The sequence below is a fragment of the Numenius arquata genome, chromosome 12 (genome assembly GCF_964106895.1).
Source record: "Numenius arquata chromosome 12, bNumArq3.hap1.1, whole genome shotgun sequence".
NCBI lineage: Eukaryota > Metazoa > Chordata > Aves > Charadriiformes > Scolopacidae > Numenius > Numenius arquata.
In genome coordinates, this window is record NC_133587.1 from 24,175,544 (window position 1) to 24,199,189 (window position 23,646).

At 36.4% G+C, this 23,646-nt stretch overlaps 1 protein-coding gene across 1 annotated transcript in view; it reads left to right on the forward strand.

Moving 5' to 3' along the window:
• The window catches only part of MALRD1 (MAM and LDL receptor class A domain containing 1), a 246,729-nt gene that overhangs the window by 76,328 nt on the left and 146,755 nt on the right, over positions 1–23,646 (forward strand). The window contains exons 18-21 of the mRNA XM_074157371.1: positions 1,247–1,334; positions 5,235–5,411; positions 7,865–8,042; positions 22,982–23,138. Coding sequence (XP_074013472.1) covers positions 1,247–1,334; positions 5,235–5,411; positions 7,865–8,042; positions 22,982–23,138 — 600 coding nt within the window. The remainder of the gene's footprint in view (positions 1–1,246; positions 1,335–5,234; positions 5,412–7,864; positions 8,043–22,981; positions 23,139–23,646) is intronic.

The window sequence follows — 23,646 nt, forward strand, 5'->3', positions numbered from 1 at the left end:
CTGAAACTGGAAATCCTTTACAGGGCTCCATTTACTATAGGACAGAAGAAATACTGAAATTTGAAATGCAAGCATATATTTTTGAAATTACATTTGATGTGAGCATGTTTCCAAAATATCAATGATATTTGATCAAAAGAATTGAGGCGCTTATCTCCACAGAAGTGCTTTGTATCTTTGAGTATGGAGCAGTGCTTCATTACTTGTTGAAAATAAGCTGTCTTTGCAAATAAAATTGCAAACAAGTAAATCACAACAAAAATATTAGAACTAACAGTACTGTGAAGCAGTATTACAGTATTTTTGCCACTATTTATACTTCATTCCTTTGCAGGAATTCTCTATTGAACTGATGAAGAAACAGTGAAAAATGCATAATCTTGAAGCTTGAATGTGTGTGTGTGTAAGATGTGACATAAGCATTTTTAAAAATACGGCAAATAAGTAACTTTAACATTGGAACTCCATTGATCAGCAAAAGCATTTATTTATCTTTTTTTAAAATGTATGGTCTGAGGAGGCTTTATTTTTTTATTAATAGGAATTTATAAATTAGCTAAATTAAGAATTAAGAGAATTCTTAGTAAATCTTTCCCTAATTGCCTGCTTGGATTTTTACCATTCAGCAACAGTCAGAAGAAAAGAGGATTATTCAGTCATCCAGAGAGTATTTTACAAATGCTAACCTCTCCCATTCCTTGACAGTAGACAATAACAAGAAGCAAGCATATACAGCACTGGCAACTCTAATAAAATCTCTAATAAAATAATAAAATATTTTTCTTTAAAAGGTTTCATAGCACATCTCTAGCCTGCTTAATTGTTTTCATCACAGTGGGATTTTTATAAGGGTATATAATTTATTCACATGAATGTTATTATAATTAATCATGATTAATGTTGTTACAATAAGTACCAAAGGACCTAATCATAATATGCCACTTATGATAATGTCTTGCCATCATTTTATATCACAATGGTGGATTTCAGTGGATTTGCACAATTGCGAAGACAACCATTCTGTTATAGTTCACTGTGATTAATGTGACCACCAGTAAAAGCTGATAGTAATTAGTCTTTTTTGTAAAGTGTCACTAAATAGAATATATCCCCTAGAATGAATTTAATCTCATTTTAAGTGTGAAACATGGTAAATGACTGCTCTATCAATTGATATGAAATATTTAGTGAGAAGTGGAAGCTTACTATACAATGAAACATGTTTTTGTAATTCTTGTTTCCCTAGATCTTGGTGAAAGGTGTCGTAGGAGATGGTTTCACTGGAGACATTGGACTTGATGACATGTCTTTTCTAGGCTGCAGTCTTTACAATGGTAAGAACAGAGTTAAAGTGTACATCTCCTAGCTGTGAGCTGATTCTTTGCTGTAATTTGTAAATATTGCTACTGGAAAAGCAAAAACCAGATCAAACTGTGACTCATGCCCGACAAGGAACCCAGACTTGTTTCCCTGCTTCTTAGACCCTCATATCCAGGCATCAGCACAAAATAGTTTCTGCTGTGCAGATAAGGTCCAAAAGACCCTCAGTAAGAAGCGTGCAGTTTCTAAACTCTTTGAGATCTTAATTCCTAGAAGGAAAAAGAAATTTAACAGTGTGTAAACAAACTGACTTTTCATTAAGAAAGCTCAGTTTGAGACAGCCTTCTGCCTCCCCCTATCCCCCAGGGGAATCATAGAATTATAGAATGGTTACAGCTGGAAGGGACCTTAAAGATCATCTGGTTCCAACTCCCTTGGCATATGCAGGAACACCTCCCACCAGACCAGGTTGCTCAAAGCCCCATCCAACCTGGCCTTGAACACTTCCAGGGATGGGGCACCCACAACTTCTCTGGGCAACCTGTTCCAGTGCCTCACCACCCTCACAGTAAAGAATTTCTTCCTAGCATCCTCTCCCCTCTTTCAGTGTAAAACCATTACCCCTCATCCTATCACTACACTCCCTTATGAAGAATCCCTCCTCATCTCTCCTGTAGGCCCCCTTTAGGTATGGGAAGACCACAATAAGGTCTCCTCGGAGCCTTCTCTTCTTCAGGCTGAACAACCCCGACGCTCCCAGCCTGTGTTCACAGGAGAGGTGTTCCAGCCCTCTGATCATCTTCATGGCCCTCTTCTGGACTTATTCCAGTAGTTTTATGTCCTTCTTATGCTGGAGGCCCCAGAGCTGGACACAATGCTGTGGACACAGCTCCAGGTGGCGTCTCATGAGAGCAGAGGGGCAGAAACATCTCCCTTGACCTGCTGGCTGTGCTTCTTTTGATGCAGCCCAAGATACATTTGGCTTTCTGGACTGCGAGAGAACATCTCCTCAAGGCTGCTCTCAATCCATTCTCCACCTAGCCTGTATTTATGCTTGGGATTGCCCCAACCTACCTGCAGGACCTTGCATTTGGTCTTGTTGAACTTCATGAGGTTTGCATGGGCCCACTTCTCAAGCCTGTTCAGGTTCCTCTGGATGGCATCCTTTCCCTCCAGTGTGTCAACCAATCCACGCAGCTGGGTGTCGTCCACAAATTTGCTGAGGATGTACTCAATCCCACCATCCGTGTTGTCAACAAAGGTGTTAAATAATACCGGTCTCAGTACAGACCCCTGAGGAATGCCACTCACCACTGCTTGCCACTTGGACATCAAGCCGTTGAACACAACCCCTTTGAGTGCAGCCATCCAGCCAATTCCTTATCCAGCTAGTGTTCCACCCAGCAAAACCATGTCTCTGCAATTTAGAGACAAGGAAGTCGTGCGGGACAGTGTCAAATGCCTTGCACAAGTCCAGATAGATGATGTCAATAATTCTTAACGTTTTTACCGTGCCAATTGCTCTCACATTACAGGACACAAACAATTCAGGTGACAGAGCAGCCTGTCCTCAGAAGTCATTGCTACCTAGGGTAGCACAATGTCTACAGAATTGTAAAATATTATGTCCCAAAATACATGTACTTCAAGATGCCAGATTGCAGACCTGTCACTTCATCACAGAAGGGATTTTAAGAGGACTAGTCTTAGCTGCAGCAGGCATTGCAGTGTTATATATGGTATGACAGCTGATGTACAGTCATAATAGGGCTGTAGAACAGCAAACAACTTAGAACAGAATATTAGGATCCTAGCACTAACTCTAAAAACCCTTGTGCAGATGCATTTTATTCTGCTACTCCAAAAATTTCGTGTAGATATAATTAGGTCTACCAGGAATATCAAGTGCATATGGCATGTTTCTTCTGCAGATAATTATCTCACATTTTACCAAGGATATACAGTGTACATCATTCATTATAAAATTTTGAATATAATTTTTTTTAATAATTAATGTACAATGCCTTATATTCGAGGAATAAAATGTTAAAAGAGCTAATAAAAAATTCCTACATCTTTACAAATAAGGTATGAAGAAAAAGTTTTACAAATAAACAAGAAGAAAGTTGTAAAGTACAGACGGTCAGAGTTTAAAAGTTCATAAATAAGAAAAAAACCCTGATATTTTGTGGAAAACTAAAATAAAAATACTCAAGTATAATGGTACACAGAGCTTAATAGGAACTAGTTGTTGTGTTCTGTGCATTTTTTAAAACACTTTTAGTATTGGGAGCAATTTTTGAGACAGTCCATCATCCTGCCTCTATTTTGTTTCCTTCACACCATAAAATAATCCCAACAACCAAAAAAGAGTCAAAGAGACTTTGGGAATAGTCTGCAAAATAGTCAATATTATGGCATATTTCACCATATTTAACACAAGTTGAATCAGGGAAAAAAAGTGGAGCTCTCACTTCCCTGAACCCTAGAATTAACCACTAGCTGCCCAGTTGCTTTTTTTCCACTTTAAATAATCAAATACTGACCAGGGAGAGATGGGCTTGATAGCTTGAAGTTGAAGTCCCTCATAAGCAATGTTAAAGATGTCAAAACTTGAGCATACTTCTTTGATGCATCATTTGAATGCCCTAACCAATGGCTGTTCAATGATACTTACTCTGGACAAAATGTTATTTCAGAAATTATAGAAAATAAATAATTTAAGAAGAGAGAAAGGAGCGGATTCTCCTTTCTTTTCAGATGTCGTGAAGGTTATGGTACTTTTTTTCCTGTTCTAGTGGATTAGTAGTAGAGACTTGAATGTGGCATTTCTAATTAGAAATTTCTGACCAATAAGGTGCTTTCTATTATTATGAATTGTACATACATTTATTATATCGTGGAATTATTCCTTCAAACGTTCCTTCCTCTAAGTCTTTTGTTTGAGTCTTAGGATATTATGGAAGTATCACTCATTTGATTGGAGTATAATTAATTCGATGTCATAGATGTGCTTTCTACTTTATGAAACAGAAATAGCTCCTGCTCATGGAGAATTTATTATAAGTCTTAGTGCTCCAGGCCTCAGGGGAAAAAAAAAATCCTCGCTGTCCAGACACATTTTTTTATATAAAAAGCCTTCACTTATACTTTTTAATTAACTCAGGTGTATTGCTCAGGTGCATTGTGCACTACAGCTAATAAGTTAATTAATGATTAAATTTAAAGAAGGAGTTATATAATGAAAATTCCTTTTGTGAACAATAATAGTAAGGGTTTTCAAGAAATTAGAGTAAGCCTGAAGAAAGGTGCATCGTAAAGAATAGGAGGACAAGCAAAGACAATTGATTTGAAAGAAATGGTAATGAGTTTGAGTGAACCATAAAGGAAGTGGGGAACAAGATGGTGACCTCAAAATAATTTTTCTAATGAGAAAACAATATTTTTTTCAGTGATGAAATTACAAGGTTAGAAGGCGACATAGTAATTTCCACAGTTGATTGCAGTAATCAATGCGTTAAAAAAAAAAAAAAAAGCCATTATCATCAGAATAATCTGTCAGCCTTGGTTCACAGGAAGATTAAGTTTTTGTGATTGTTCTGTCAGTCTCCGTGGTATTAGTTTTTTGAAATTACTCACTGACTTAATCCGAATTTGAAAGACAGGTAAGAGGTGTAAATATATTGCGCAAACGTTGAAGACTGTATGAATGATGGTAGGCTAGCATGACCAACCTAGTGCTTTCCACTGAGGAAATATTCAACTCCATTCCTGCTGGGCAGAATTTAAGTCATTCACCTTGGCCACTCAGACATGTTTCCAGTAAAGGGTGGGAGTAGCAAGGGGAGAAATCATTACAAAACTAGAATGTCTTAGTCCCATCACTCAACATTTTGTTGGTTTGTTTTTCAAAGGAAACTTGCCAACAATCTCTACAACTACTTCAGGAACTTCAGTTCCTGCCACGCTTCCCATGAACAACTGCACAGAGGAGGAGTTTGTCTGTAGAGCCTCTGGCCATTGCATCCAGATGATCCAGAAGTGTGATTTTAGACCTGACTGCTCTGATAAGTCTGATGAATCAGCTTGTGGTGAGTGTACTAAATCTTGTAGTTTGCTACCTTATTAGTTTGTGGCTATTAAACACATTGCTTTAACTACTCTGTATTTACCTTTGCAATTTGACATTGCAAAGGTATGCAAAGGTATCTAAAAATAGATGCTATTATTAATGTGACTTTCCCCAGAAAAATAATAACATTTTGCTCTTAATGTGTGAATCTGAGATGTTATGTACTTTCTGCCTTCTAATGAGCTGATGCAGACCTGGAGTTCCAATTCAACTTACTATTGAAATGGGGGTTAGGGGGGAAGGAATCCTTAGTTCCCGATGGTTTGTAGCTATGCATGACAATTTTTTTAAGTGAGCATAGCTTCTCAAATTGAATAACCTATGACACTTAAATTTTTCAAATGTTTTCGAGTCCAGACCGGATGAGAGAATAACTTTACAGTCTCATGTTTGGGTTGCACATCTGGGAGACTTGGGTCCACTTCTTGCCTACTTCAATGATAATGAGGTTTGGGGTTTCTTTTTTAATACAAAGTATTTTCATCAGCAGCAACGATTGTGAAATTCAGCTCACTCCACACAGAAGTGAGTTCCAGCCTGTAATTTCCTAGAGCTCCGATGGTCAGATAGGAACACTGGGACTGGGACAACAGACAGGGTCACTATATGTTGTCCATAGAGGTCTAAGACATTTGTTGATTGCTTCTGAGTTGCAGTAGTTCACAAGATAGCGTTTTAGAAGAAATTGTCAATGACTTTGTTATGCCTTAAAGCACAGTACTTGAAAATACTGCTGTACCAAGCTGATTAATGAGGGGGACAGACATCTAGAGACAGTGACCTCATCAGCTTTGTAAGCTAAACTATTCTCACTGAAGATCAAAACTCTGCGTTCCTTACACATTGTGTAGGGAACTCAACCACCTCTCTCAGGGCTAAGGGCTCAATGAAGAAAAGTAACATTGGACTCCCTCTGTCTATTTCTCATGTGGGAATAGCTCTGGAAGAAATGAATCTGATATATAAATATCACTGAGTAATTTCCTATAGTGTGAAAGAACACCATCCACTGAAATTCTGCCCTGAAACATAAATGCAGAGCCCTTTGGATAGAACTTCTTTTCCCCCCAGAAATTTACGTTATCTTATAAAACATGTTTTCCTTCTGAGAGAGAGAAATATTGTGGAGGATACACTTTCATATATTTGCTCTGTCTGAAGTCTCCCATCACTACAGCAATGATGGCAATTTATCACTCGAATGACAATGCTGGAGTAGGAGTTAAGCATGTCCTGACTGAGGGCAGAAATATGTTCTCAGGAAGGTGTTATCTCTCTTGGAGGCATTTGAAACATAATGTTTATAAAACACATTAAAAAGGGGGAATAAACACTTAATACTATGCCACTCATTGTTCCCTGGAAACGTCACAGATCTTTATGTTGCTAACTTATGAAACTGCACTGGCTGTGGTTTCCCTCCTTACTGGAGATACAGAATCTATAAATCAAAACTCACTCCTTCCTTAGTCTACCATTTTTAGTCTCCAAGGAAGGAAGCGTCAGGCATATTCTCCTAACATGCTCTGATTTCTGGATGTAGAAGTTACCACAGGTACACTAGCATTTCAACTTCATGGGTTAAAATAAATTCTCATTTCCTTATGCAGTTCTCACAGCACTCACTTAGATTTGAGTATAATAATCTGTTTCAAAGTTCTGGAGAGGGACAAGACTCACCTTGGATCACCTAGAAAAAGTTTCTGCAAAATATTCAGGAAGATGTACTGGAGAATAAATGTTCATTGCAGAAATGGAAAGTAAGTGGGCTTCTTTCCCCTAAATGTTCTTACAGGGGGATGCATTGTGATGGAGGGACGGTAATGAGCTCACTTTTCTTGTCCAGTTGCTCAGGAATCAAAAACTGAGGCACAAGCAGCTGCATATTTATTTAGTAAGATAATAATTCAGTATCTGACACCAATACCAAATAGCTGCATTTTTATGCGGCTTTCAGGTATTGTAGTGACTGCTTGAAATACTGATTTGGATTTTTAGAGTTTTGGTCATGGACTTTGTACACAGTGTGCAATGAGTTTTTAATGTCATCGGTCTACAGGACTGAAGAAGGAACCACGTAGCAGCTGGCAGATTTGTAGCTGATGAATTTTATATCCATTTCAGTGTATATCAAACAACAGATTATTAGAATGGTATATGAAGGTAGATACTGAGGTGTAAACAAATTGGTATATTCCCAAAATTAGAGTCTGCCTAATTGAAAACAACATAGAAAATATAATTGATATTTTATTTATAGAAGAGAAACTATGCATGTTAGTACTGGGTAAGTATTCATGGATACTATAGATGGAATCCCTTTTATTGCCATGTTGTTTACTTTATCATAACATCAACTAATGATTTCCAATTTTTATATAAACCTGAAATATTCACTCTTCATCTCTAAAGTTAGGGAAGTCTGCAACTTTGAGGATAAAAACCAGTGTGGATGGTATCAACCAGCCTTGGAACAGATGTCAGGAAATTATTCCGTCCGTACCACAAACATATTCAAGTGGGAACTTGGAAGAGGGGCAAATCTCTATCCTGGGCAAGAAAAATACTGCCCATTAATTGATCATACTATGTGAGTACAATTTTTCAGATACTTGAATCTTTCTTGGACTGTGTGAGTTTAGCCACATATGAATTGTCAGGAGGAAAAACTGTTCAGTTCACGGTATTGAAGCAGTTTACTGATTTGTTAATGGCATGTAATTAACTGACAGTCAGTGAAGCAGATATACAGGATCAATAGCATCAATACAACAGATGAATCAAAATACAAAATGTTAATAAACAGGTACAAATTTCTAAACACTCTTCTATAAGTAATTCCCAAAAGTTTCACTACCTCCTCATCCAGAGAAATACGTGTACACTCCCTCTCCCAGAGGACTTCTGAGGTACAAGAATGTTCCCCCTACAGGAAAACAAGTTTGGAGACATGGCTGCTTGCAATCTGTTAATATATATGCCATGAGAAATCAGCCCTCTTTAAAGCACCCCTATCAGCCCACCAGCTGGATTCAGGCTATTTGCACCATCCAGTGTGGATGCTACTCTGTCTGGTCTATGCAGTGGTTGTGGTACCAGCAAAATGACCTCTGACATGTCAAAAACAGGTTTTGGCTGCTGCTGTTTCCACTCCGTAATCTCTCATGACTATTACAAGTTTTCGTCCTACTTTTATACTTCTTTTCAAGCTGACTTCTCCTTTGTTTGAAAGCTGCCTTTGCAATTCACTGGCTACTGTCTAATTTAGATTGTGGTCATCATCTTTGGTGAATACCTTCTCAGATAGTCTTTATTCTCGCAGACAGTGTACGCTCACTTTTCTACCTTACTGGCTGCTGTCATCCTGGCAGCTTTGCTTAAAGGTGGGCAGTACAAGTTACCCCAACAATGGGTCTTGTAAATTCTGCCGTCAGTCAATAATTAACTAATGCTGTTTAAAATGAATGTAGTTTGAGTTAAATTCAGTTTGGTTGATATTTTACCATTTTTCTGATAAATTATATAATTTCACAATAAAATGAAAAATGTTTATGTTCTCTCAGTGAAGATTTCTAAATTAGTTTTGAATTCTAGGTAGATTGTTTATGATAATTACTGACTCCTCCCAAAGACACTCCTTGATTTGTCTCAAGGAGCAAAAATTAGCTTTTTGCCATGGAGATTTGGTTTACCTGTTTTTTGGTTTCTTTTGGGTTTTTTTTGTTTTAAGTAAGAATTGTGATTTAAAAAATGCATTAATGTAATTTATATTCCAGTTAAAGATAACAGCTAAGATTTATTGAAACAAAATCCCTACAGGTGACTAGAAAATGTATTAAGAATAAACAACTTTCAATGTCATACAGCTTCATCTAATAAGGAAATTTCTGTACAGCATCATTCTTCTGAACAGAAAAACACTTGCCTAGTTCTAGTGACAAGCATGTTTACTTTCTGTGACAATAGTCCACAGAGTGCAAAATTTGACTTTAAATTATAACCACTCCAACAGTCTTTGCTATATTGCTACTAGTTTAAAATGAGATTATATTGTATTTACTCAACTTGAGAGTATTTATGTCACTACAAAAGTGTCAGCTCAATATATTTGTCTCACTATGTACTTCATTAAAATCACTGTATATTTAAAAAAAAACAACAACCACCCACAAAAAAGTCATCGTTCAACAATATCAAAAAAGAATTACAGTGCTACCTAATGTTTCAAGGTCTCTACGTTATATATATGTATAGGAAGTGTGTTCTGTGAAAAAAGAGCAACTATTTATGTTAAATTTGCTGTCAAATATTTCATTGGCTGCTATTTAATTGTTATATATTAGCTGATACCAGCACTGTATGTGTACTTAGTAAATTCTCTCACAGCCTTTCTGCTCCCAATTCACATTGGCACAGCGATACCTGAAAGTGTATTACTGGTTTTCAACATATTTTCAGAATTTGATGCAACTAGCAGTATATTGAAAAGGACCGATGAAAAGAGAAAGTAAATGATCCATGGAGATTGCAGTTTTCAGGCACCACTGAAAGGCATTGTTGTTGTGATGGTTCACATGAGATATAATTTGGTTGTGCTGTTTCCCTGTTCTCTTTGTTTATTGGCCTACAGAAGAGAACAGGAGTATGGTGCTTCCAAATTACAGCGGGAGATGCAGAGCAGCAGTTTTGTTGAATTAAAACCCTGCAATGTTTTGGTTCATTTTCTCATCCATTTTCCCCACATTTCTATGGTGTTAGATGAGAGAAGCTGTAACACTGTAATCCTGTGTGTTTGCTAATTAAAATAAAACATGCAGGATTATCCTGATGCAAGAGAGGGTGACATTGCATCTTACGTGAGTTCTTTTAGCAAAAGAAACTCCAACCTGTAAATAGTTGGAGATTCAAACCATCTGCTTCCCACAGAATATGTATTTGGGCTAGACACATGTAGGCTGATAAATTGTACGGTGGAGGTGTGAGTCTTTGAAGCTGTAATTACATTAATTAAGTAAAAGTAATGACTACAGAAATGGAGGAAAGAGCAGCTTGTATGTGCATATGTAAGCCCAAGGCTGGAGGAGCAGAAGCTGTTACGGGAGTCTGCTGTGGCAGCCTGACAGTCCTTGGCTTGAGCTGGAGAAAGGCTGGCACATGTTTTGCAAAGCGCTGTGCAACATTGGCATTATGCACTGACAAGACCATTATATGTATGTGAATGTAGAGCTCTTACAGCATGTTTCTACCCTTAGCAAATGGGAATTCTCTATTGCAGTTAGGTTTTTAAATGGTGTAATAATGAAAGTATAAATTTGTGTAGGCTTAAACTAGTGTGTAGAATAGACACCAGCAAATGGATAACTCCATAAATTTATTTCCATTTTAGAGAAACTGGTTAGTGATGTAGGAAACTCTTTGACATTATTAATGATATTTGGGTACAACTGTTATTTGAAAACTTTGTAAGCACTTAATTGATATGATAATTCATACCCAGCTCTGTCATCAAAACTAATGAATCAAAACAAAAAAAAGGATGTGGAACTAAAATTCTAAGCTCACATAATAATTATTGCTGTGTAAATACCTCCCTTGATAACCATATGTTTAACACATCTGTCTTGCTTTTGTGTCTACTTTTCATACATTAGCAGAATTTAGCACAGGAAAAAATTGGATAAACTAAAGGCTTTATGTAATATTTTAAGCTCACCAGTTTTTTTCAGCAGTCAAGAACTGTTTTAAAATTGAGAGTCTAAGAACTTCAAAGTAGGTGAAAAAAATTGTAATCCCACAGGACACTACCCATAAAACATTGCAAAGGAGAAAACTGAATTTAACTACTTGAAGGCACTTCTTTTTTTCTGATTGCATTTCACTTAGCTGATATAACCAAAACCCCAAACCATTTCTATTATATTGCATATACAAACCGCCCTTGTTCCATGCCAGTTAGCCTGACAGAGAAGAGATAATAAAAGGAGTATTGAAATCTACATTGAAATGCATTTTTGAGTACATGGTAAATGCTAGGTAGTTTCCAAAAGAGTCAAGTCCAGTTAAGGAATAATTTGTGTGTAGTGGTCAGAGACCTGATTAACTATGACCTGGAAAGTGTTGTGCAAGGAATGCTGAGACAGCTTTATATGCACAAAGCTTTATTTGGAGCATCCATAGCTGGATACATTGACTCTAAACGTAAAATTTTCTCTTAGTGAAAAACCAAAGGAGATAAAGGGAAAACTGTCTCCAGCGGCTAGACAAGAAGAGAAGCAATGGGGTGTTTCACAGAGGATCCTCTCCAGTACAGCATATTTCACCCCTATAACTGCTTTTCCATAGCAGCTACATGGTTTTCCTCAGGATTGAACTGTCTCAGGGCTTTGGAGGATCAAGGTCATGAAACAACCCATAAGAACAACAGAGAGAAAATCATTGCTACAGCAGCCTCCTAATGCTTAGATGGAAGGGTGAAAAGTTGGAAGTCAAAGGCAGACTGTAGAGATGCAAATGGGAGGATGTGAGGAGTCAAGGCCATCCCTCCTCCAGGCACCGCAGTAGCTGCCTTTTGTGCTACCAAAAGGTCAGCTGGAGCTCTCAGTCCTCACAGTACTTCATACCAATACTTTATTCTTCATTCCAGCCACCTTCCTGATTCGAGGAGTGCTTTAAAAGCAAACCTTTTAAAATCCTTTTCCAATATTGGGATAGCTTGGTCGATGGGATGTTTAGAAATAGCCCTTGAGGCACTTGTGTGCTATATTCATTCATTCATTCATTCAAAGGCTGGAAGATGATTTATTCACTTGGATTATCTTACATGTGTCTCAAAATACTTGCTATGCAGAAGTTACAGGAAGATGCTTACAGTTAGCCCAGCAGATATTTAAAACACATATTTTCTTATAAAAGGGATTCAGCCAAATATTTTTCTAAGAAAAGAAATGTAGCCTTTCTTTCTACCCAGGAAGATCAAAGTAATATATTGCCATTTTCATATTTATTATTATATTTATATTACTACAAATAATTGAAGACTTGTTTCTTAAGTCTTTACTAGGTCATTCACACAAAAAAAAAATCTGTGACAATTTATTCTATAATTTTTTTTATTTAATTAAGATTTTTTAAGAGAATAAGAATTCAGATAATGAAGGTTCAGAAAACAAGTTTTCCTCCACAGTAATTTTGAACGAGGTGCAGCTTAGTATATGCTTGTTCTCTAAGTTTTTGTGAAATATGGACTAATTTATATTAGTACTTCATTGAAGTATTAACAAAGCATCACAGGTAATCAAATACTTTACTGTGCATGCTAGTAAATGGTTTTTGATAAGGGGTTATGATAAGGGTTACGATAAGGCAAGAAAAAAGGCTATAGAACCAGACATTTGATGCTAAGTAAAAATATAGTTACTGAGGGGTTTTCTACAGTAACACACCATTTTATACTAATCTGTCATGCAGAGAATTGCTAATTGAAACTAATGCCCATTGTGATTAGAAATTTTGGTGGCTTTTTCACCTTGAGCTTGGTTATTTGAGAAGGAATACACTCTTGTTTCCTTTTGCCTTCAACCTCACAGAATTTACAGATATGACAGAATGCTAATGAGATGTGGCAGGTTCAGATGAGCCATGGAAACACCATGAATTAATCTCAGCCCTGTGTCAGTTAGAAGCCATCAGACTAAAATCACCAATGGAGAAAATCCTACTAAGAGCTACTGACTGTTATGTTATGGTCAAAACATGGACTCTTTCATCTCTGATGCCATTTGCTTTGTGTGGTGGTTGGTATGTTGCAAATGCTTTTAAGTGCCATTGGTAAATCTTGAGAGAGTTTGAACACAGATTCTCTGAGAACAGTGATGCTGACAGAACAAAGGAAAAAAAAAGGGGGGGATTAGACCAGTTAATAACATATTTATCTCTGCTCTATTGTTCAACTATAAAGGCTTATTTGTTTGCAGTTAAGTTTATTAGGCTTTAGTTTTTTATATCAGCTGTTCTGTAATTTTAGCCTTCTGCTATCTTAAGGTAGCCTCAAACCAATGATACAGTTCTTGCTTTTAAAGGACCCAGCACTTTTATGTAGGTATAAAGACACATCTGTGTACTTTTAAAAGACATACCTACAGCTTAGAGGGTTTAGAGATTTGCAAAAGTTGTAAATGCACAATCCATACAGAAAGGCAGGAGTGTCCAGTGACCATGTTTTGTCTGTGCAAGAAATCTAATGGTTTTTTTAAAGCATCGTTGCTACTTCCAAAATGTTGTTCTGCTCAGATAGTGAGAGAAGGAAAACAGTATTTGACGTACTTTGGATTTGTGGTTCATTCAGCATCGTGCACTTTCCTCTGATTGCAAACTGTGTGTCAGGGCTGCAGTTCAGGTGTGATTAGAGCTGATGTGGACATGCCTGCTTCAGCCCAATTTTAGCTACCACCGGTTCCGACTGCCGCAATACAGGATTGTGGCACTCAGCATGGTGCACAAAATTGACTTGGGTTGCTACATGTCACTTATCTCTAATCTATATATCACTAAATAATCTAAAGAACTAAATTTATGTTAATGTGCACCAATTTTCCAATCTGATCTCCAACCAAGTCTGCTTAGCCATTTGCATTCTTTTCCCCCTACCTGAATAATACTGCCAGATGAATCTAAAAGAAGTAATTCAGATTAGTTTATAAAGTTCTGGTTTCTTCTGTAAAGCCTTGTTCAGAATATGCTCTGGACACATTAGTATCACCTGAAACAATATGTTCATTAAAAAGTAAATGCTGAAGACCGTACATTTCATATTTTTGTAAGAGAAAACCCTGTACTGTGTGTTTAATGAAACTGAAGCAAATATAATAATTCTTTTTTGGGGAAAAAAAAGTTTTGGGTTGAAAAGTGCTGAAAAAGTAATTCTAAGTTTTGCACCATCCGCTTGGGGAGCAAAAGTGTTCATATTACCTGTGTGTCCAACTTAAATATGTAGTTGTGAAATACTGATTACTTTTAAGAATAAGCTAATGGTCAGAAATTATTTACAGGATAATGTCAAATAACTAGTCCATTTCAAGTAATTGTAATTTAATCAAACCTAATTTTGTATGAAGAAAGATAATGAACTCAAAGTATTTTTTAGCTCTGTATATTTGGATGCCACAGCACGGGATTGATCTTATAATGAAAATAGATTAAACTCTGAAGAATATAATCATTGTGTGTGGGTAAAACATAACCAGCACACTTTTCTTTTTTTTTTCTGGAATTCATGAAAACAAGGCATCAAAGTTGTCTACAAAGCTTTATGTGTTACACTTGTATCGTGGTCAAAGATAGCAAGATTCTTTTGGAATTTTGACTCTTAGCATGTGATAACAAGTATAACACACTTTGATTTGGTGCAAGACTTCCTTCTCGCATTTGTGGTGATTTTCTTTGGAGCACCTTTCTAATCTCAGTGTCCAGTTACATGTCTCAGTATGTTGCTAGTGTTTTGGTGTGTTAAGCACCTTTATTTCTGTTCAGTTTGAATTATCCATTGAAGGTCAATCCTGTATTCATGTGCCAAAGCTTAGATGCTCAAGGTAGAATTTTATCTCCAGCACTGTGCAAAGGACCAGGTCTGTTGGCATCCAGTAATTTACAGACAGTTGTCTGTAAACACAGCTAGAGGATAGCTTCTGCAATAGGAAATAGCTCTATTATACTCTTTCTCAAAGCAGTATTCAAAAAAATTTACATCTGCTTTGTTATGGGATGACAAAGATATCACTTTTTTGATTCTGAGTTTATTACATGTTAAATGTTAACGGAAGTGGGAGGTTACTAGATAAAAAATATGTTTCAAATCACAGTAAAAGAACTTACTCTTTTTGGAATTACCGCTGTGTGAAATTAAATTTGTCACATGTTGCTGTAAGTGAAGATCATCGTTCCTGATCATTATTTGCTTTCAATTACTTTTCATTTTTTTAAAATGCTTACAGAAATGCTTAAATTCAATTGAAGAAAACCTTCCTTTTTTTTCTTTCTAGTTGTTAAATACAGATTTGAGTTACTGACTATTTTAAACCTATTATTAGTTAAGTGGTTAGAAGTGTTAAGTGGGGAAATCTTTCTCTGACACATAGTAGAATTAGTTAGGTTCTTGGAGTTCTTATTGTCTTTTAATATTACTGAAAGTTATGTGTTTTATGACACTTTAAGTTTGAATATAGATTCTTTTTCTGCAATAGTATCCTCACAGCTGCAATCCTTTATTCAAGGAACGAACCCTGTTGAAGCCAATGAATATGTTATGTGTAAGTCACTGCAAGACAGGGGCTGTAAAAGATTTGTTCATATGTCCTGATCTATAATAGGCCATCCTATATTACCTACAGAAGGATAAGTAGTCAAACTATTTCTGGTGCAGACACTGAATATCTAGCATATACAGATACTAAAGAAATAAGGTATTTTCTTCTCATTCTCCTTCTTTCTCCTCATAAGACTTATGCTTCCTAGAGAAGTGTGCTTTATCACACTTCTTTCAGATTCGCAGCTATTATACATCTTGAGTGAAACCTTGGCCACTGTCCACAGACTATCCTCTCCTTCCTGTATCATGTGCTGCCTTCTGGTTGAAATAATGGGTAGTTGTTGCCCAGAGTATAAAGGAGATGATAAAATTTCTTCCTGAATAAGTGATTGAATATTAAGGTCTCTTTCACTTATGAAAATTTTCAGCATCTTTTTGTGATTTCTACAGGCAGATGCAGTCAGTGTTGAGGGAGCTGTTAGGGTTTGGGTTTTTTTGGTTGTTTTTCAGTATTTTTTACAAAAGGCTTGCTCTTTCGGTGTATTTCTAGAATACTTTCTGTAATATTTCTATATTGCTTCTACTCACCTTTCAGCAGTTTCCCACCTTAAAGCTAAATTTCAAGTAAACAGTGCTATAGCTACAATGTGTACGTTTCCCATTTCACTGTTAATATATTGTAGTTACAGTGGACTCTATATGGACACATACAGAGATAAAGATTAAGCCTTCCATGTATCTTTGCCTGTTTCCTAAGTAATATTGTAATACTAATGACTTTTGGATGCTTTATAATTATATTGCAACCTTTGTCAATGCTAGAAAATATGAAAGATTAGCATCTTCTAAAAGATTTTTAATATAGACTTTTGTATGTCCTTAATTTTTTATCAAAACTTTCATATTGTCTGGTTTCTGATGTTATAAACAAGAAGTAGTGTGAATCAACAGAAAATGAAGCTAGCATGGTGGAAAGGTCAAAGTATCACAGTTCACAACCACCTTGTGCCAAATATATAAGGCACTGAAATACCAATATTATTCTCTGATGACATAGTACAAGAAAATAATGACACTATTATAAATCTTTGCTCATAAATATGTTTGTTAGGAAGAAAAAGGGAGAATTTAACTCTCTCAGCTAATGAAATAATAATGTAAAAAATTTTTGCAGAAATCTTTTGATGAAATGTTTTCTAATTAAGAAATCTTAGCTAATCTAAAACTAAAATTCTCTTGCAAATATGTTAACTTTGGCAAAACTTTTGTCAGCTGGTTACCTATGCTTTTGGAGGAAAGGGAATAGATAGAGAAGAGACTGAGCTCCCCCAGCCCCACGACCCTGATAAAGGATGCATAGGATGTGATAAACACAAATCAAAACCACTGTCTTGTTTGATTCAAACCATCAACCCGAGCTTTGATGGCCCACATTTTCACGATGTGTCTAGTATCTCACAATCCTTCCCCTTTCATCAAGAGAGTGCTTCTTTTAGAGGTCATCTAGTGCCCTACTGGGTTTTTGACCACTAGTTTGGGGTTTCTCCCTGTAGAGAGAGGTCCTGTAAAGAAAGGTGACTGGCTTGGGAGATCCTGGACATATGGTGGTGGAAAGCTGAAGAGTAACACTTTAAATGCGTAATAGGTCAATAGGTCTGATTTGTTACATAGATGCTGCGCAGTGTTTATGGGCATATATATCCAGGAAAAATGGAAAGGAATGTGGCAGCTGCTAGTTTTGTACTTCAAATTTTAATATGGTATGCTAATTGTTTGGATGCTTATCCCTCTAAGGAAATTGAAATTTCTCTCTCATGTTTGCCTTTTTTGCTCGTTCGTTTCTCTAATTTTTGCTGAGATTTGAAAGGAAATCAGAACTCAATGAAATGGAGTTGTTTGTTTTCTAACCAGATTTAGTTTTCAAACTAAAAGAAAAACAAAGAGTAAAGGGTATTTTATAAGTCCATTTAACTACTTTATCAGGGATTCTCAAACAATTTGTAGAAGGTACATAGATGAATTAACACTTTAGAAAGTGAGAGGTGTCCAACAATTAATTAAATCAGAGCTTGAATTTTCTGTACGGGAAAGTTCAGCTGATAAACTTTTGACCCACTCTCAGAAATTATAACAATAGACAATTACTACTGTGAAATGAGAATTCACAGCATGAGACTACTTGATAACACTACCAGATTTAAGCTGGACCTAATTTTTTGAATAGGCGTGTGACTTTTTTTTAACACACATAATCCTTCCCTCAGTACTAATTCCAATTTATTATATTCAGTTCCCCGTGTTCTTCTGAATGTTTTGAAGGGGGAAATACAATGCCCATTCTTTGCTAACTACATTTTAAAAGATAGTTGAAATATCAAGCTATTACCAAAATCTAGTATGGAAATGTAGCTCAGTTGCTTACGGTGAATTTTTTACATCCGTTAAAATGTTGTGAATTTCCCTCTGAAATTAATTAGGATTATTGCACTGGCACAGGAATGTTTCTATATAAGGAATACTTACAGTACAGAAGTAAAATTAATTATTTTCAAAGGGTAAATATCAAGATTTTAATGACACATATTGTAGCTGCCAACTAAGAGGTTTTCCATGGGGTAATTTTCCAGATGAGCCTGAGATCTTGCAGCTACTGGCAGGGGAGCCTGCATGTATTCTGCTGAGTTTCAACACTTATGTAAGATCAACATTGAAAGCCAGATTTATTCACTCTTATACATGTTGAACAATATCTTGTTTTACACTTGTTACCATCAAATGCCTGAGGACTCATTTGAAAAAAAAAAAAAAAAAAAAAAAGAAAAGAAGAGGAGTGGAATAGGGAAGAAAGGAATTTAGGAGGGGTCAGATGATCAAATTGCACAATGAAGAAACTGCTACCTTGGCTGAAGATCACTCAAAGAAAAAAGATGGAAAGTTGTGGAATACCTTGTGACTGTATATTACTTACTGGTTTAAAATACACGTAGGCTGGCTGAGAAATCTCTTACTCTAAAAGTCACAGCTTGACAAACTGAACAGATGATTTCATGTATGTTAACTGGGTCTGCTACAAAAGATTCATCCACAGAAAGTGCATTTACTCTAGCATGTAAACTATATGCAAATAGAATGATTTCTTATTACTTTCTTCAAACTCTTCCCCCTATAGAATGTGCATCTACCTGTAAATTCAACAGATTGCTATACCAGACAGTTGAAAGAATTCATAGAATCATAGAATCATCAATTCAAGACAGAGAGAGATTGCTTTGCTCTGTGAGCAAACATGGTGCAAGTTCATATCAGCTACAGACAGCAGTAGAAGAAACCTTTCCTTTTAAACAACAGCATGGACAGGTCAAAATATATCAGTCTTGTAGTCCTAAGTGTGAAAATTTCTGTGATAGGAGTGAAGGTGAACAAGGATGCTCCACATACACTTATCCAACCCCTTCTGATCCTTCCATTTCCCCTTACTTTCCCACACATCCTTAGTGTTCTTGTAATCACATAGCACCAACCATGTTTAATGGCTAGCACTCCATGTATCGTAGAGGGGACTTCAATCTGGTTTGTTAGTTTTAAATGTGACATTATAGCAAACACTGAAAAAATGGCACAAAAATTGTAATGATGCCTGCTCCCTTAGGATGCTCTGTGGGACCACTAGTATCTAGGCAGAGGTGTGATTTTTGGTCTACCTTCAGGACAAAGACATATCTGACAGAAGACACCAAATAAAAGATGGGCGTTTGAACTTCATCATAGTGCTGATTGTACCCTACCAGTGTTTCAAACTAATCTCACTGAGAGACCTGGACATAATACTGAATACTCTGGGACGTATGAGGGCTGAAAGTTTTATTGCTTTTCAGAGCTCTTTATCATTCTACAGCACTCTTGAATGCTATTGTAAATACCGTGCTGCAACTATTGGACCACTGAGGGCATGAGTTCCCAGTAACAGAGTAAACTCTGAATTTTTAAATGTTTTTGCAAAACATAAGACAACTGGATATTATTGTACCTCCAGGCAAGACTCTGGTAGAATTCTCAGCACCAAAGAAAAAAAGAAAGGCAAAATTGCTCCGTTGAAAGAACAGCCTTCTTTAGCAGAAAAGAGGAAAATAAATGAATATTTCAAAGGCAAACTTGCTTGAAACATTTGTAACTATGTAGTTTTCAAAGTTTTCAGTTATCACTTATAGTACATGCAGTTTATTAGGAGAAGGTCATTTAACAAAAATGCTCTATTACTTTTTATTTTAGGATTTTTTTTCACCTAATTACCCTAAGGCTTGCATATATCTTACTCTCTTTTCTCCTTATTTTCTGCAGTAGTTCACTTTAAAATATTTATGCTGCTGTCTCAAGGACGATGTAAATGCATGCAGTAATTACAAAGATGTCTGGATTGCCAGGATACAGTGATAAAAGTAAAGCTTCAACGACACTTCTCTCATCTTCTTCTGAATGAAAAAATAAGTAAGACTGTGGAGAAGATTCAGATTTCTCCAGATCATTATTCTTCCCCTAGAATCCCACCAGACTGACTTTAGTCCTTCTTGGCTTTATCAGCAGTCCCCAGGGGTTTTACCTGTAAAGCGTCTGATCTACACAAACGAAGTTCTGCCCCGCATTTTAAGATGTATTCTAAAAACATATTATTCCTCATTCAAAAATATCTACTTGTATGTGGTTTAGAGAAAAAAATTACTATAAAGTACTGGGCATTTTTGTTATGGGTGGCACTAGAAATGTTAACTCTGATTATTACTACTATGTTCCTTCATGTATTTGATTTCTACGTAAAAATATGTACATAGGCAACCCACCCCACACATTACTGATATTTTATGTACAAGCTTTTATTTTTCAATTATGAATCAGGTTAACTTCATATGCTCCAATTAACATGTAAGAAACTCTCTGCAGAATGTTATCTTTTCTTGCATAAGTTCCTTCATTTTATGGGATCTTTTGGTACTTCACTTTAAATACAACAAATGTATTAATAGTTTAGATCTGAGAATCATCTTTCCTAGCTAAAGAGAAATTATGGGAATAATCCGCTTCTGTGCCTTTTGACATTTGCTGGTATTTCACATATAACTGTGAAAATAAATATGTAGGTATTTACCAGTACATACATATACAGTGATTCTCTTGTTCTTGCATGCTAGGTAAGGTTTTGGGAAACCTCTGAGAAGGGTGTAATGATTACAGGATTGAACTGTGGCTGATTAACTAGTAAAAGTGCTCCCCCCCCTTCTGACCCACGAAAGTGTTGGAGTTACACTTCGCTGCGGTACAGGAAATAGCCTGGGATTTCTGCACCAAAATGTTTTATAACTACCAGAATAGTTTTTTTTTTTATTTTCATCTAACAAAATATATTCTGTGGTTTCCCATGGCTACAGCACTTGCCTTTTTAATCCCTTTTTTTTCTGGTGTGATACCAGGAGAGGCAGAAGCAGTACTCTGCGTAACGAGCAATGAACCAGCCACTGATTTGCACAAATTTTTGAAGGGTTGTTTTGTGTCAATGGCTATTACTAGGTTTCAATTTTCCTATGAAGCAAAGATTTAAGTCTTAAACATTAAGAAAGAGAAAGAGATGGAAAATTATTTTCATTTAAATATATATTCTTAAGATCAACCACAGGTTATAGGAAGAATAAGAAGATACTCTATGAATTTTTTTGCCCTGGGCAAAAAGAAGATCAGGCTGTTTGTAGTCTATCAATCTGTCACTGGTCGTGTTAGGAACAGGTTACTGCATACGTGATTCTAAGGATGAGTGAATTAATTAAAGGACTTCAGATCCTCAGAGGAAATTGCTGTGTGTCTACAGAGATAAAAGTTGTCTCTAGCCTATTTTTTATCACATACTATAGTAGATACAACATGCTATTCTTAAACTGACTGAATGTATGTATAATTCAGTCTCTCCTTGGCTTTCAGAGTACATGACAGTCCTAAATTAATGTGTTAAAGTATTTTGTGATTATTGAGTGTAAATTATTCTATACAATAAATGTAACCTATTAGTTTTGTTGTAACTTAGCAGTGATAAACCTGTATGTGCTAAATTCATAGTTATTTTATCACACAGATCAGTACATGTTGAGTTCAACATATGCATTGCGATCTGAGATAAATTGTGTCTAGATAAATAGTGAAGATATTTTCTTAAGTTTTATAACAAGTTTTAATTTTTTTACAAGATTTCAAAGCGACTTTACTAGATTATTAAAAAAGTAGCTTTTATAGTATTTGTTTAATACTGTGGGGCTGCTGCAGAAAAGACTGCATCAAACTGAGTTCTCACTACAGGCACCAAAGTCTTTTAGTCATTTAGACTGCTCTAAGTATAAAAACTTAGAGAGGGTGGGTAAAAAGCCAATAAATTCTTGAATCTGCACCATTGAAGGCCTTACTCTTCCTATTTGGCAGGACTTTCAGTCTGTGAACACACTCTGGGCACCAAGCATTTCTCTCATCAGTGCTTGCAGGGCATGGTCACTGCCTTCTCACAGTTGCAGTGGTGCAACTTTATGGAGTGGTTGCTCAGTGCTTGGCCAAAAAGGAAAACTGAAAAGCAAGGAAAGCCTGATACCAGGACCCTTTAAAAAACATAGATCCTGTTGTCAGGTTTGTAATCCCTTGTTGGAAAGGTTCTTTCTTTTGAGAAGCACTGGGTGTGTAGCAGCTCCACTGAAGAGAACAGAATCTTATCTTTGGTGAACAGCTGTTTTCAATTTTGAAAAGCAAGGATTTTGGAAGGCAAATCTTAGACACCCAAAACACTGAAACTGCACTTCTGGTCTTTCTGTACACTCAGAGTCTGATGCTTACTGCAAAACCAGCTGCATCTTTCCCAGCAGCTCAAGAGCCAGGATTAAACCCTCCAATTTCTCTGAGGAAAGGTGGGGAGGGGGGGATGACACTCGGATGCCCTCCAGCCCTCACCTCTACAACCCTGTGGGTAAAGACTGACTTCAGCTCTGTATTTTATTTTACCAATCTCTGATATAAAAATACTAGCTTCCTTTACAAGGGCTTTTTGGGATTCCAGCTACACGCTGTTAAACTAAAAGCATCCAGATAACCAGACAAAAGATGTTGTATCCATATAAGGAAACACTACTATTTTAACTTTAACAAGAATTTAATTTTGATTAAATGTTTTGTTTTGATAAAGAAAAACATTTCTCTCTGAGCAGGTCTACTGAAGAAGGCTGGTATCTGTTTGCAGACAGCTCGAATGGAGAATTTGGTCACACTGCTGACATCGCTACCCCAGTCATCTCCCTTACGGGGCCCAAATGCAAAATCATATTCTGGAACCACATGAATGGTTCAACAATAGGCTCTCTGGAGGTATGGAGATGTTCTTTGGTTTGGGTTGGGTTTTGGGTTTTTTTCTGCCCAAAATTGCTGTGAGAAAATTCATGCCCTGTCATTTAGTTTCATTAAAGCCTAGGCTAGTAAATGAAAACAAACAATTACTAACACTCCACTGCTCTCAATATGTTATGATCTGCAGGAACCACTAGCTCAAGTGAGCTGGGGAAAATGTAACTTTCTACAACAACCAAAAGCTATGACCGTTGTAGACATACCATGGTTGGAACTTCCATACAAGAAAAAGCCTTGTATTGCATAATACCCTTTGACACTGAAAAGCATCAGTAGATTCTTGGACATCAAGGTCTTTGGCTGAATGTGGGAGCATGAAAAATATAAGTAATTTATTAAAATTTGCTGTAAAGTTTTATATAAACAGCTTATTCCTCTGAAAGTTTAACACATATCTTTCAGAGGTTAATTACATTAATTAAGCAGCATTGGACTGCTCCTAGGACATAACCGCAACAAACTTGCTTAC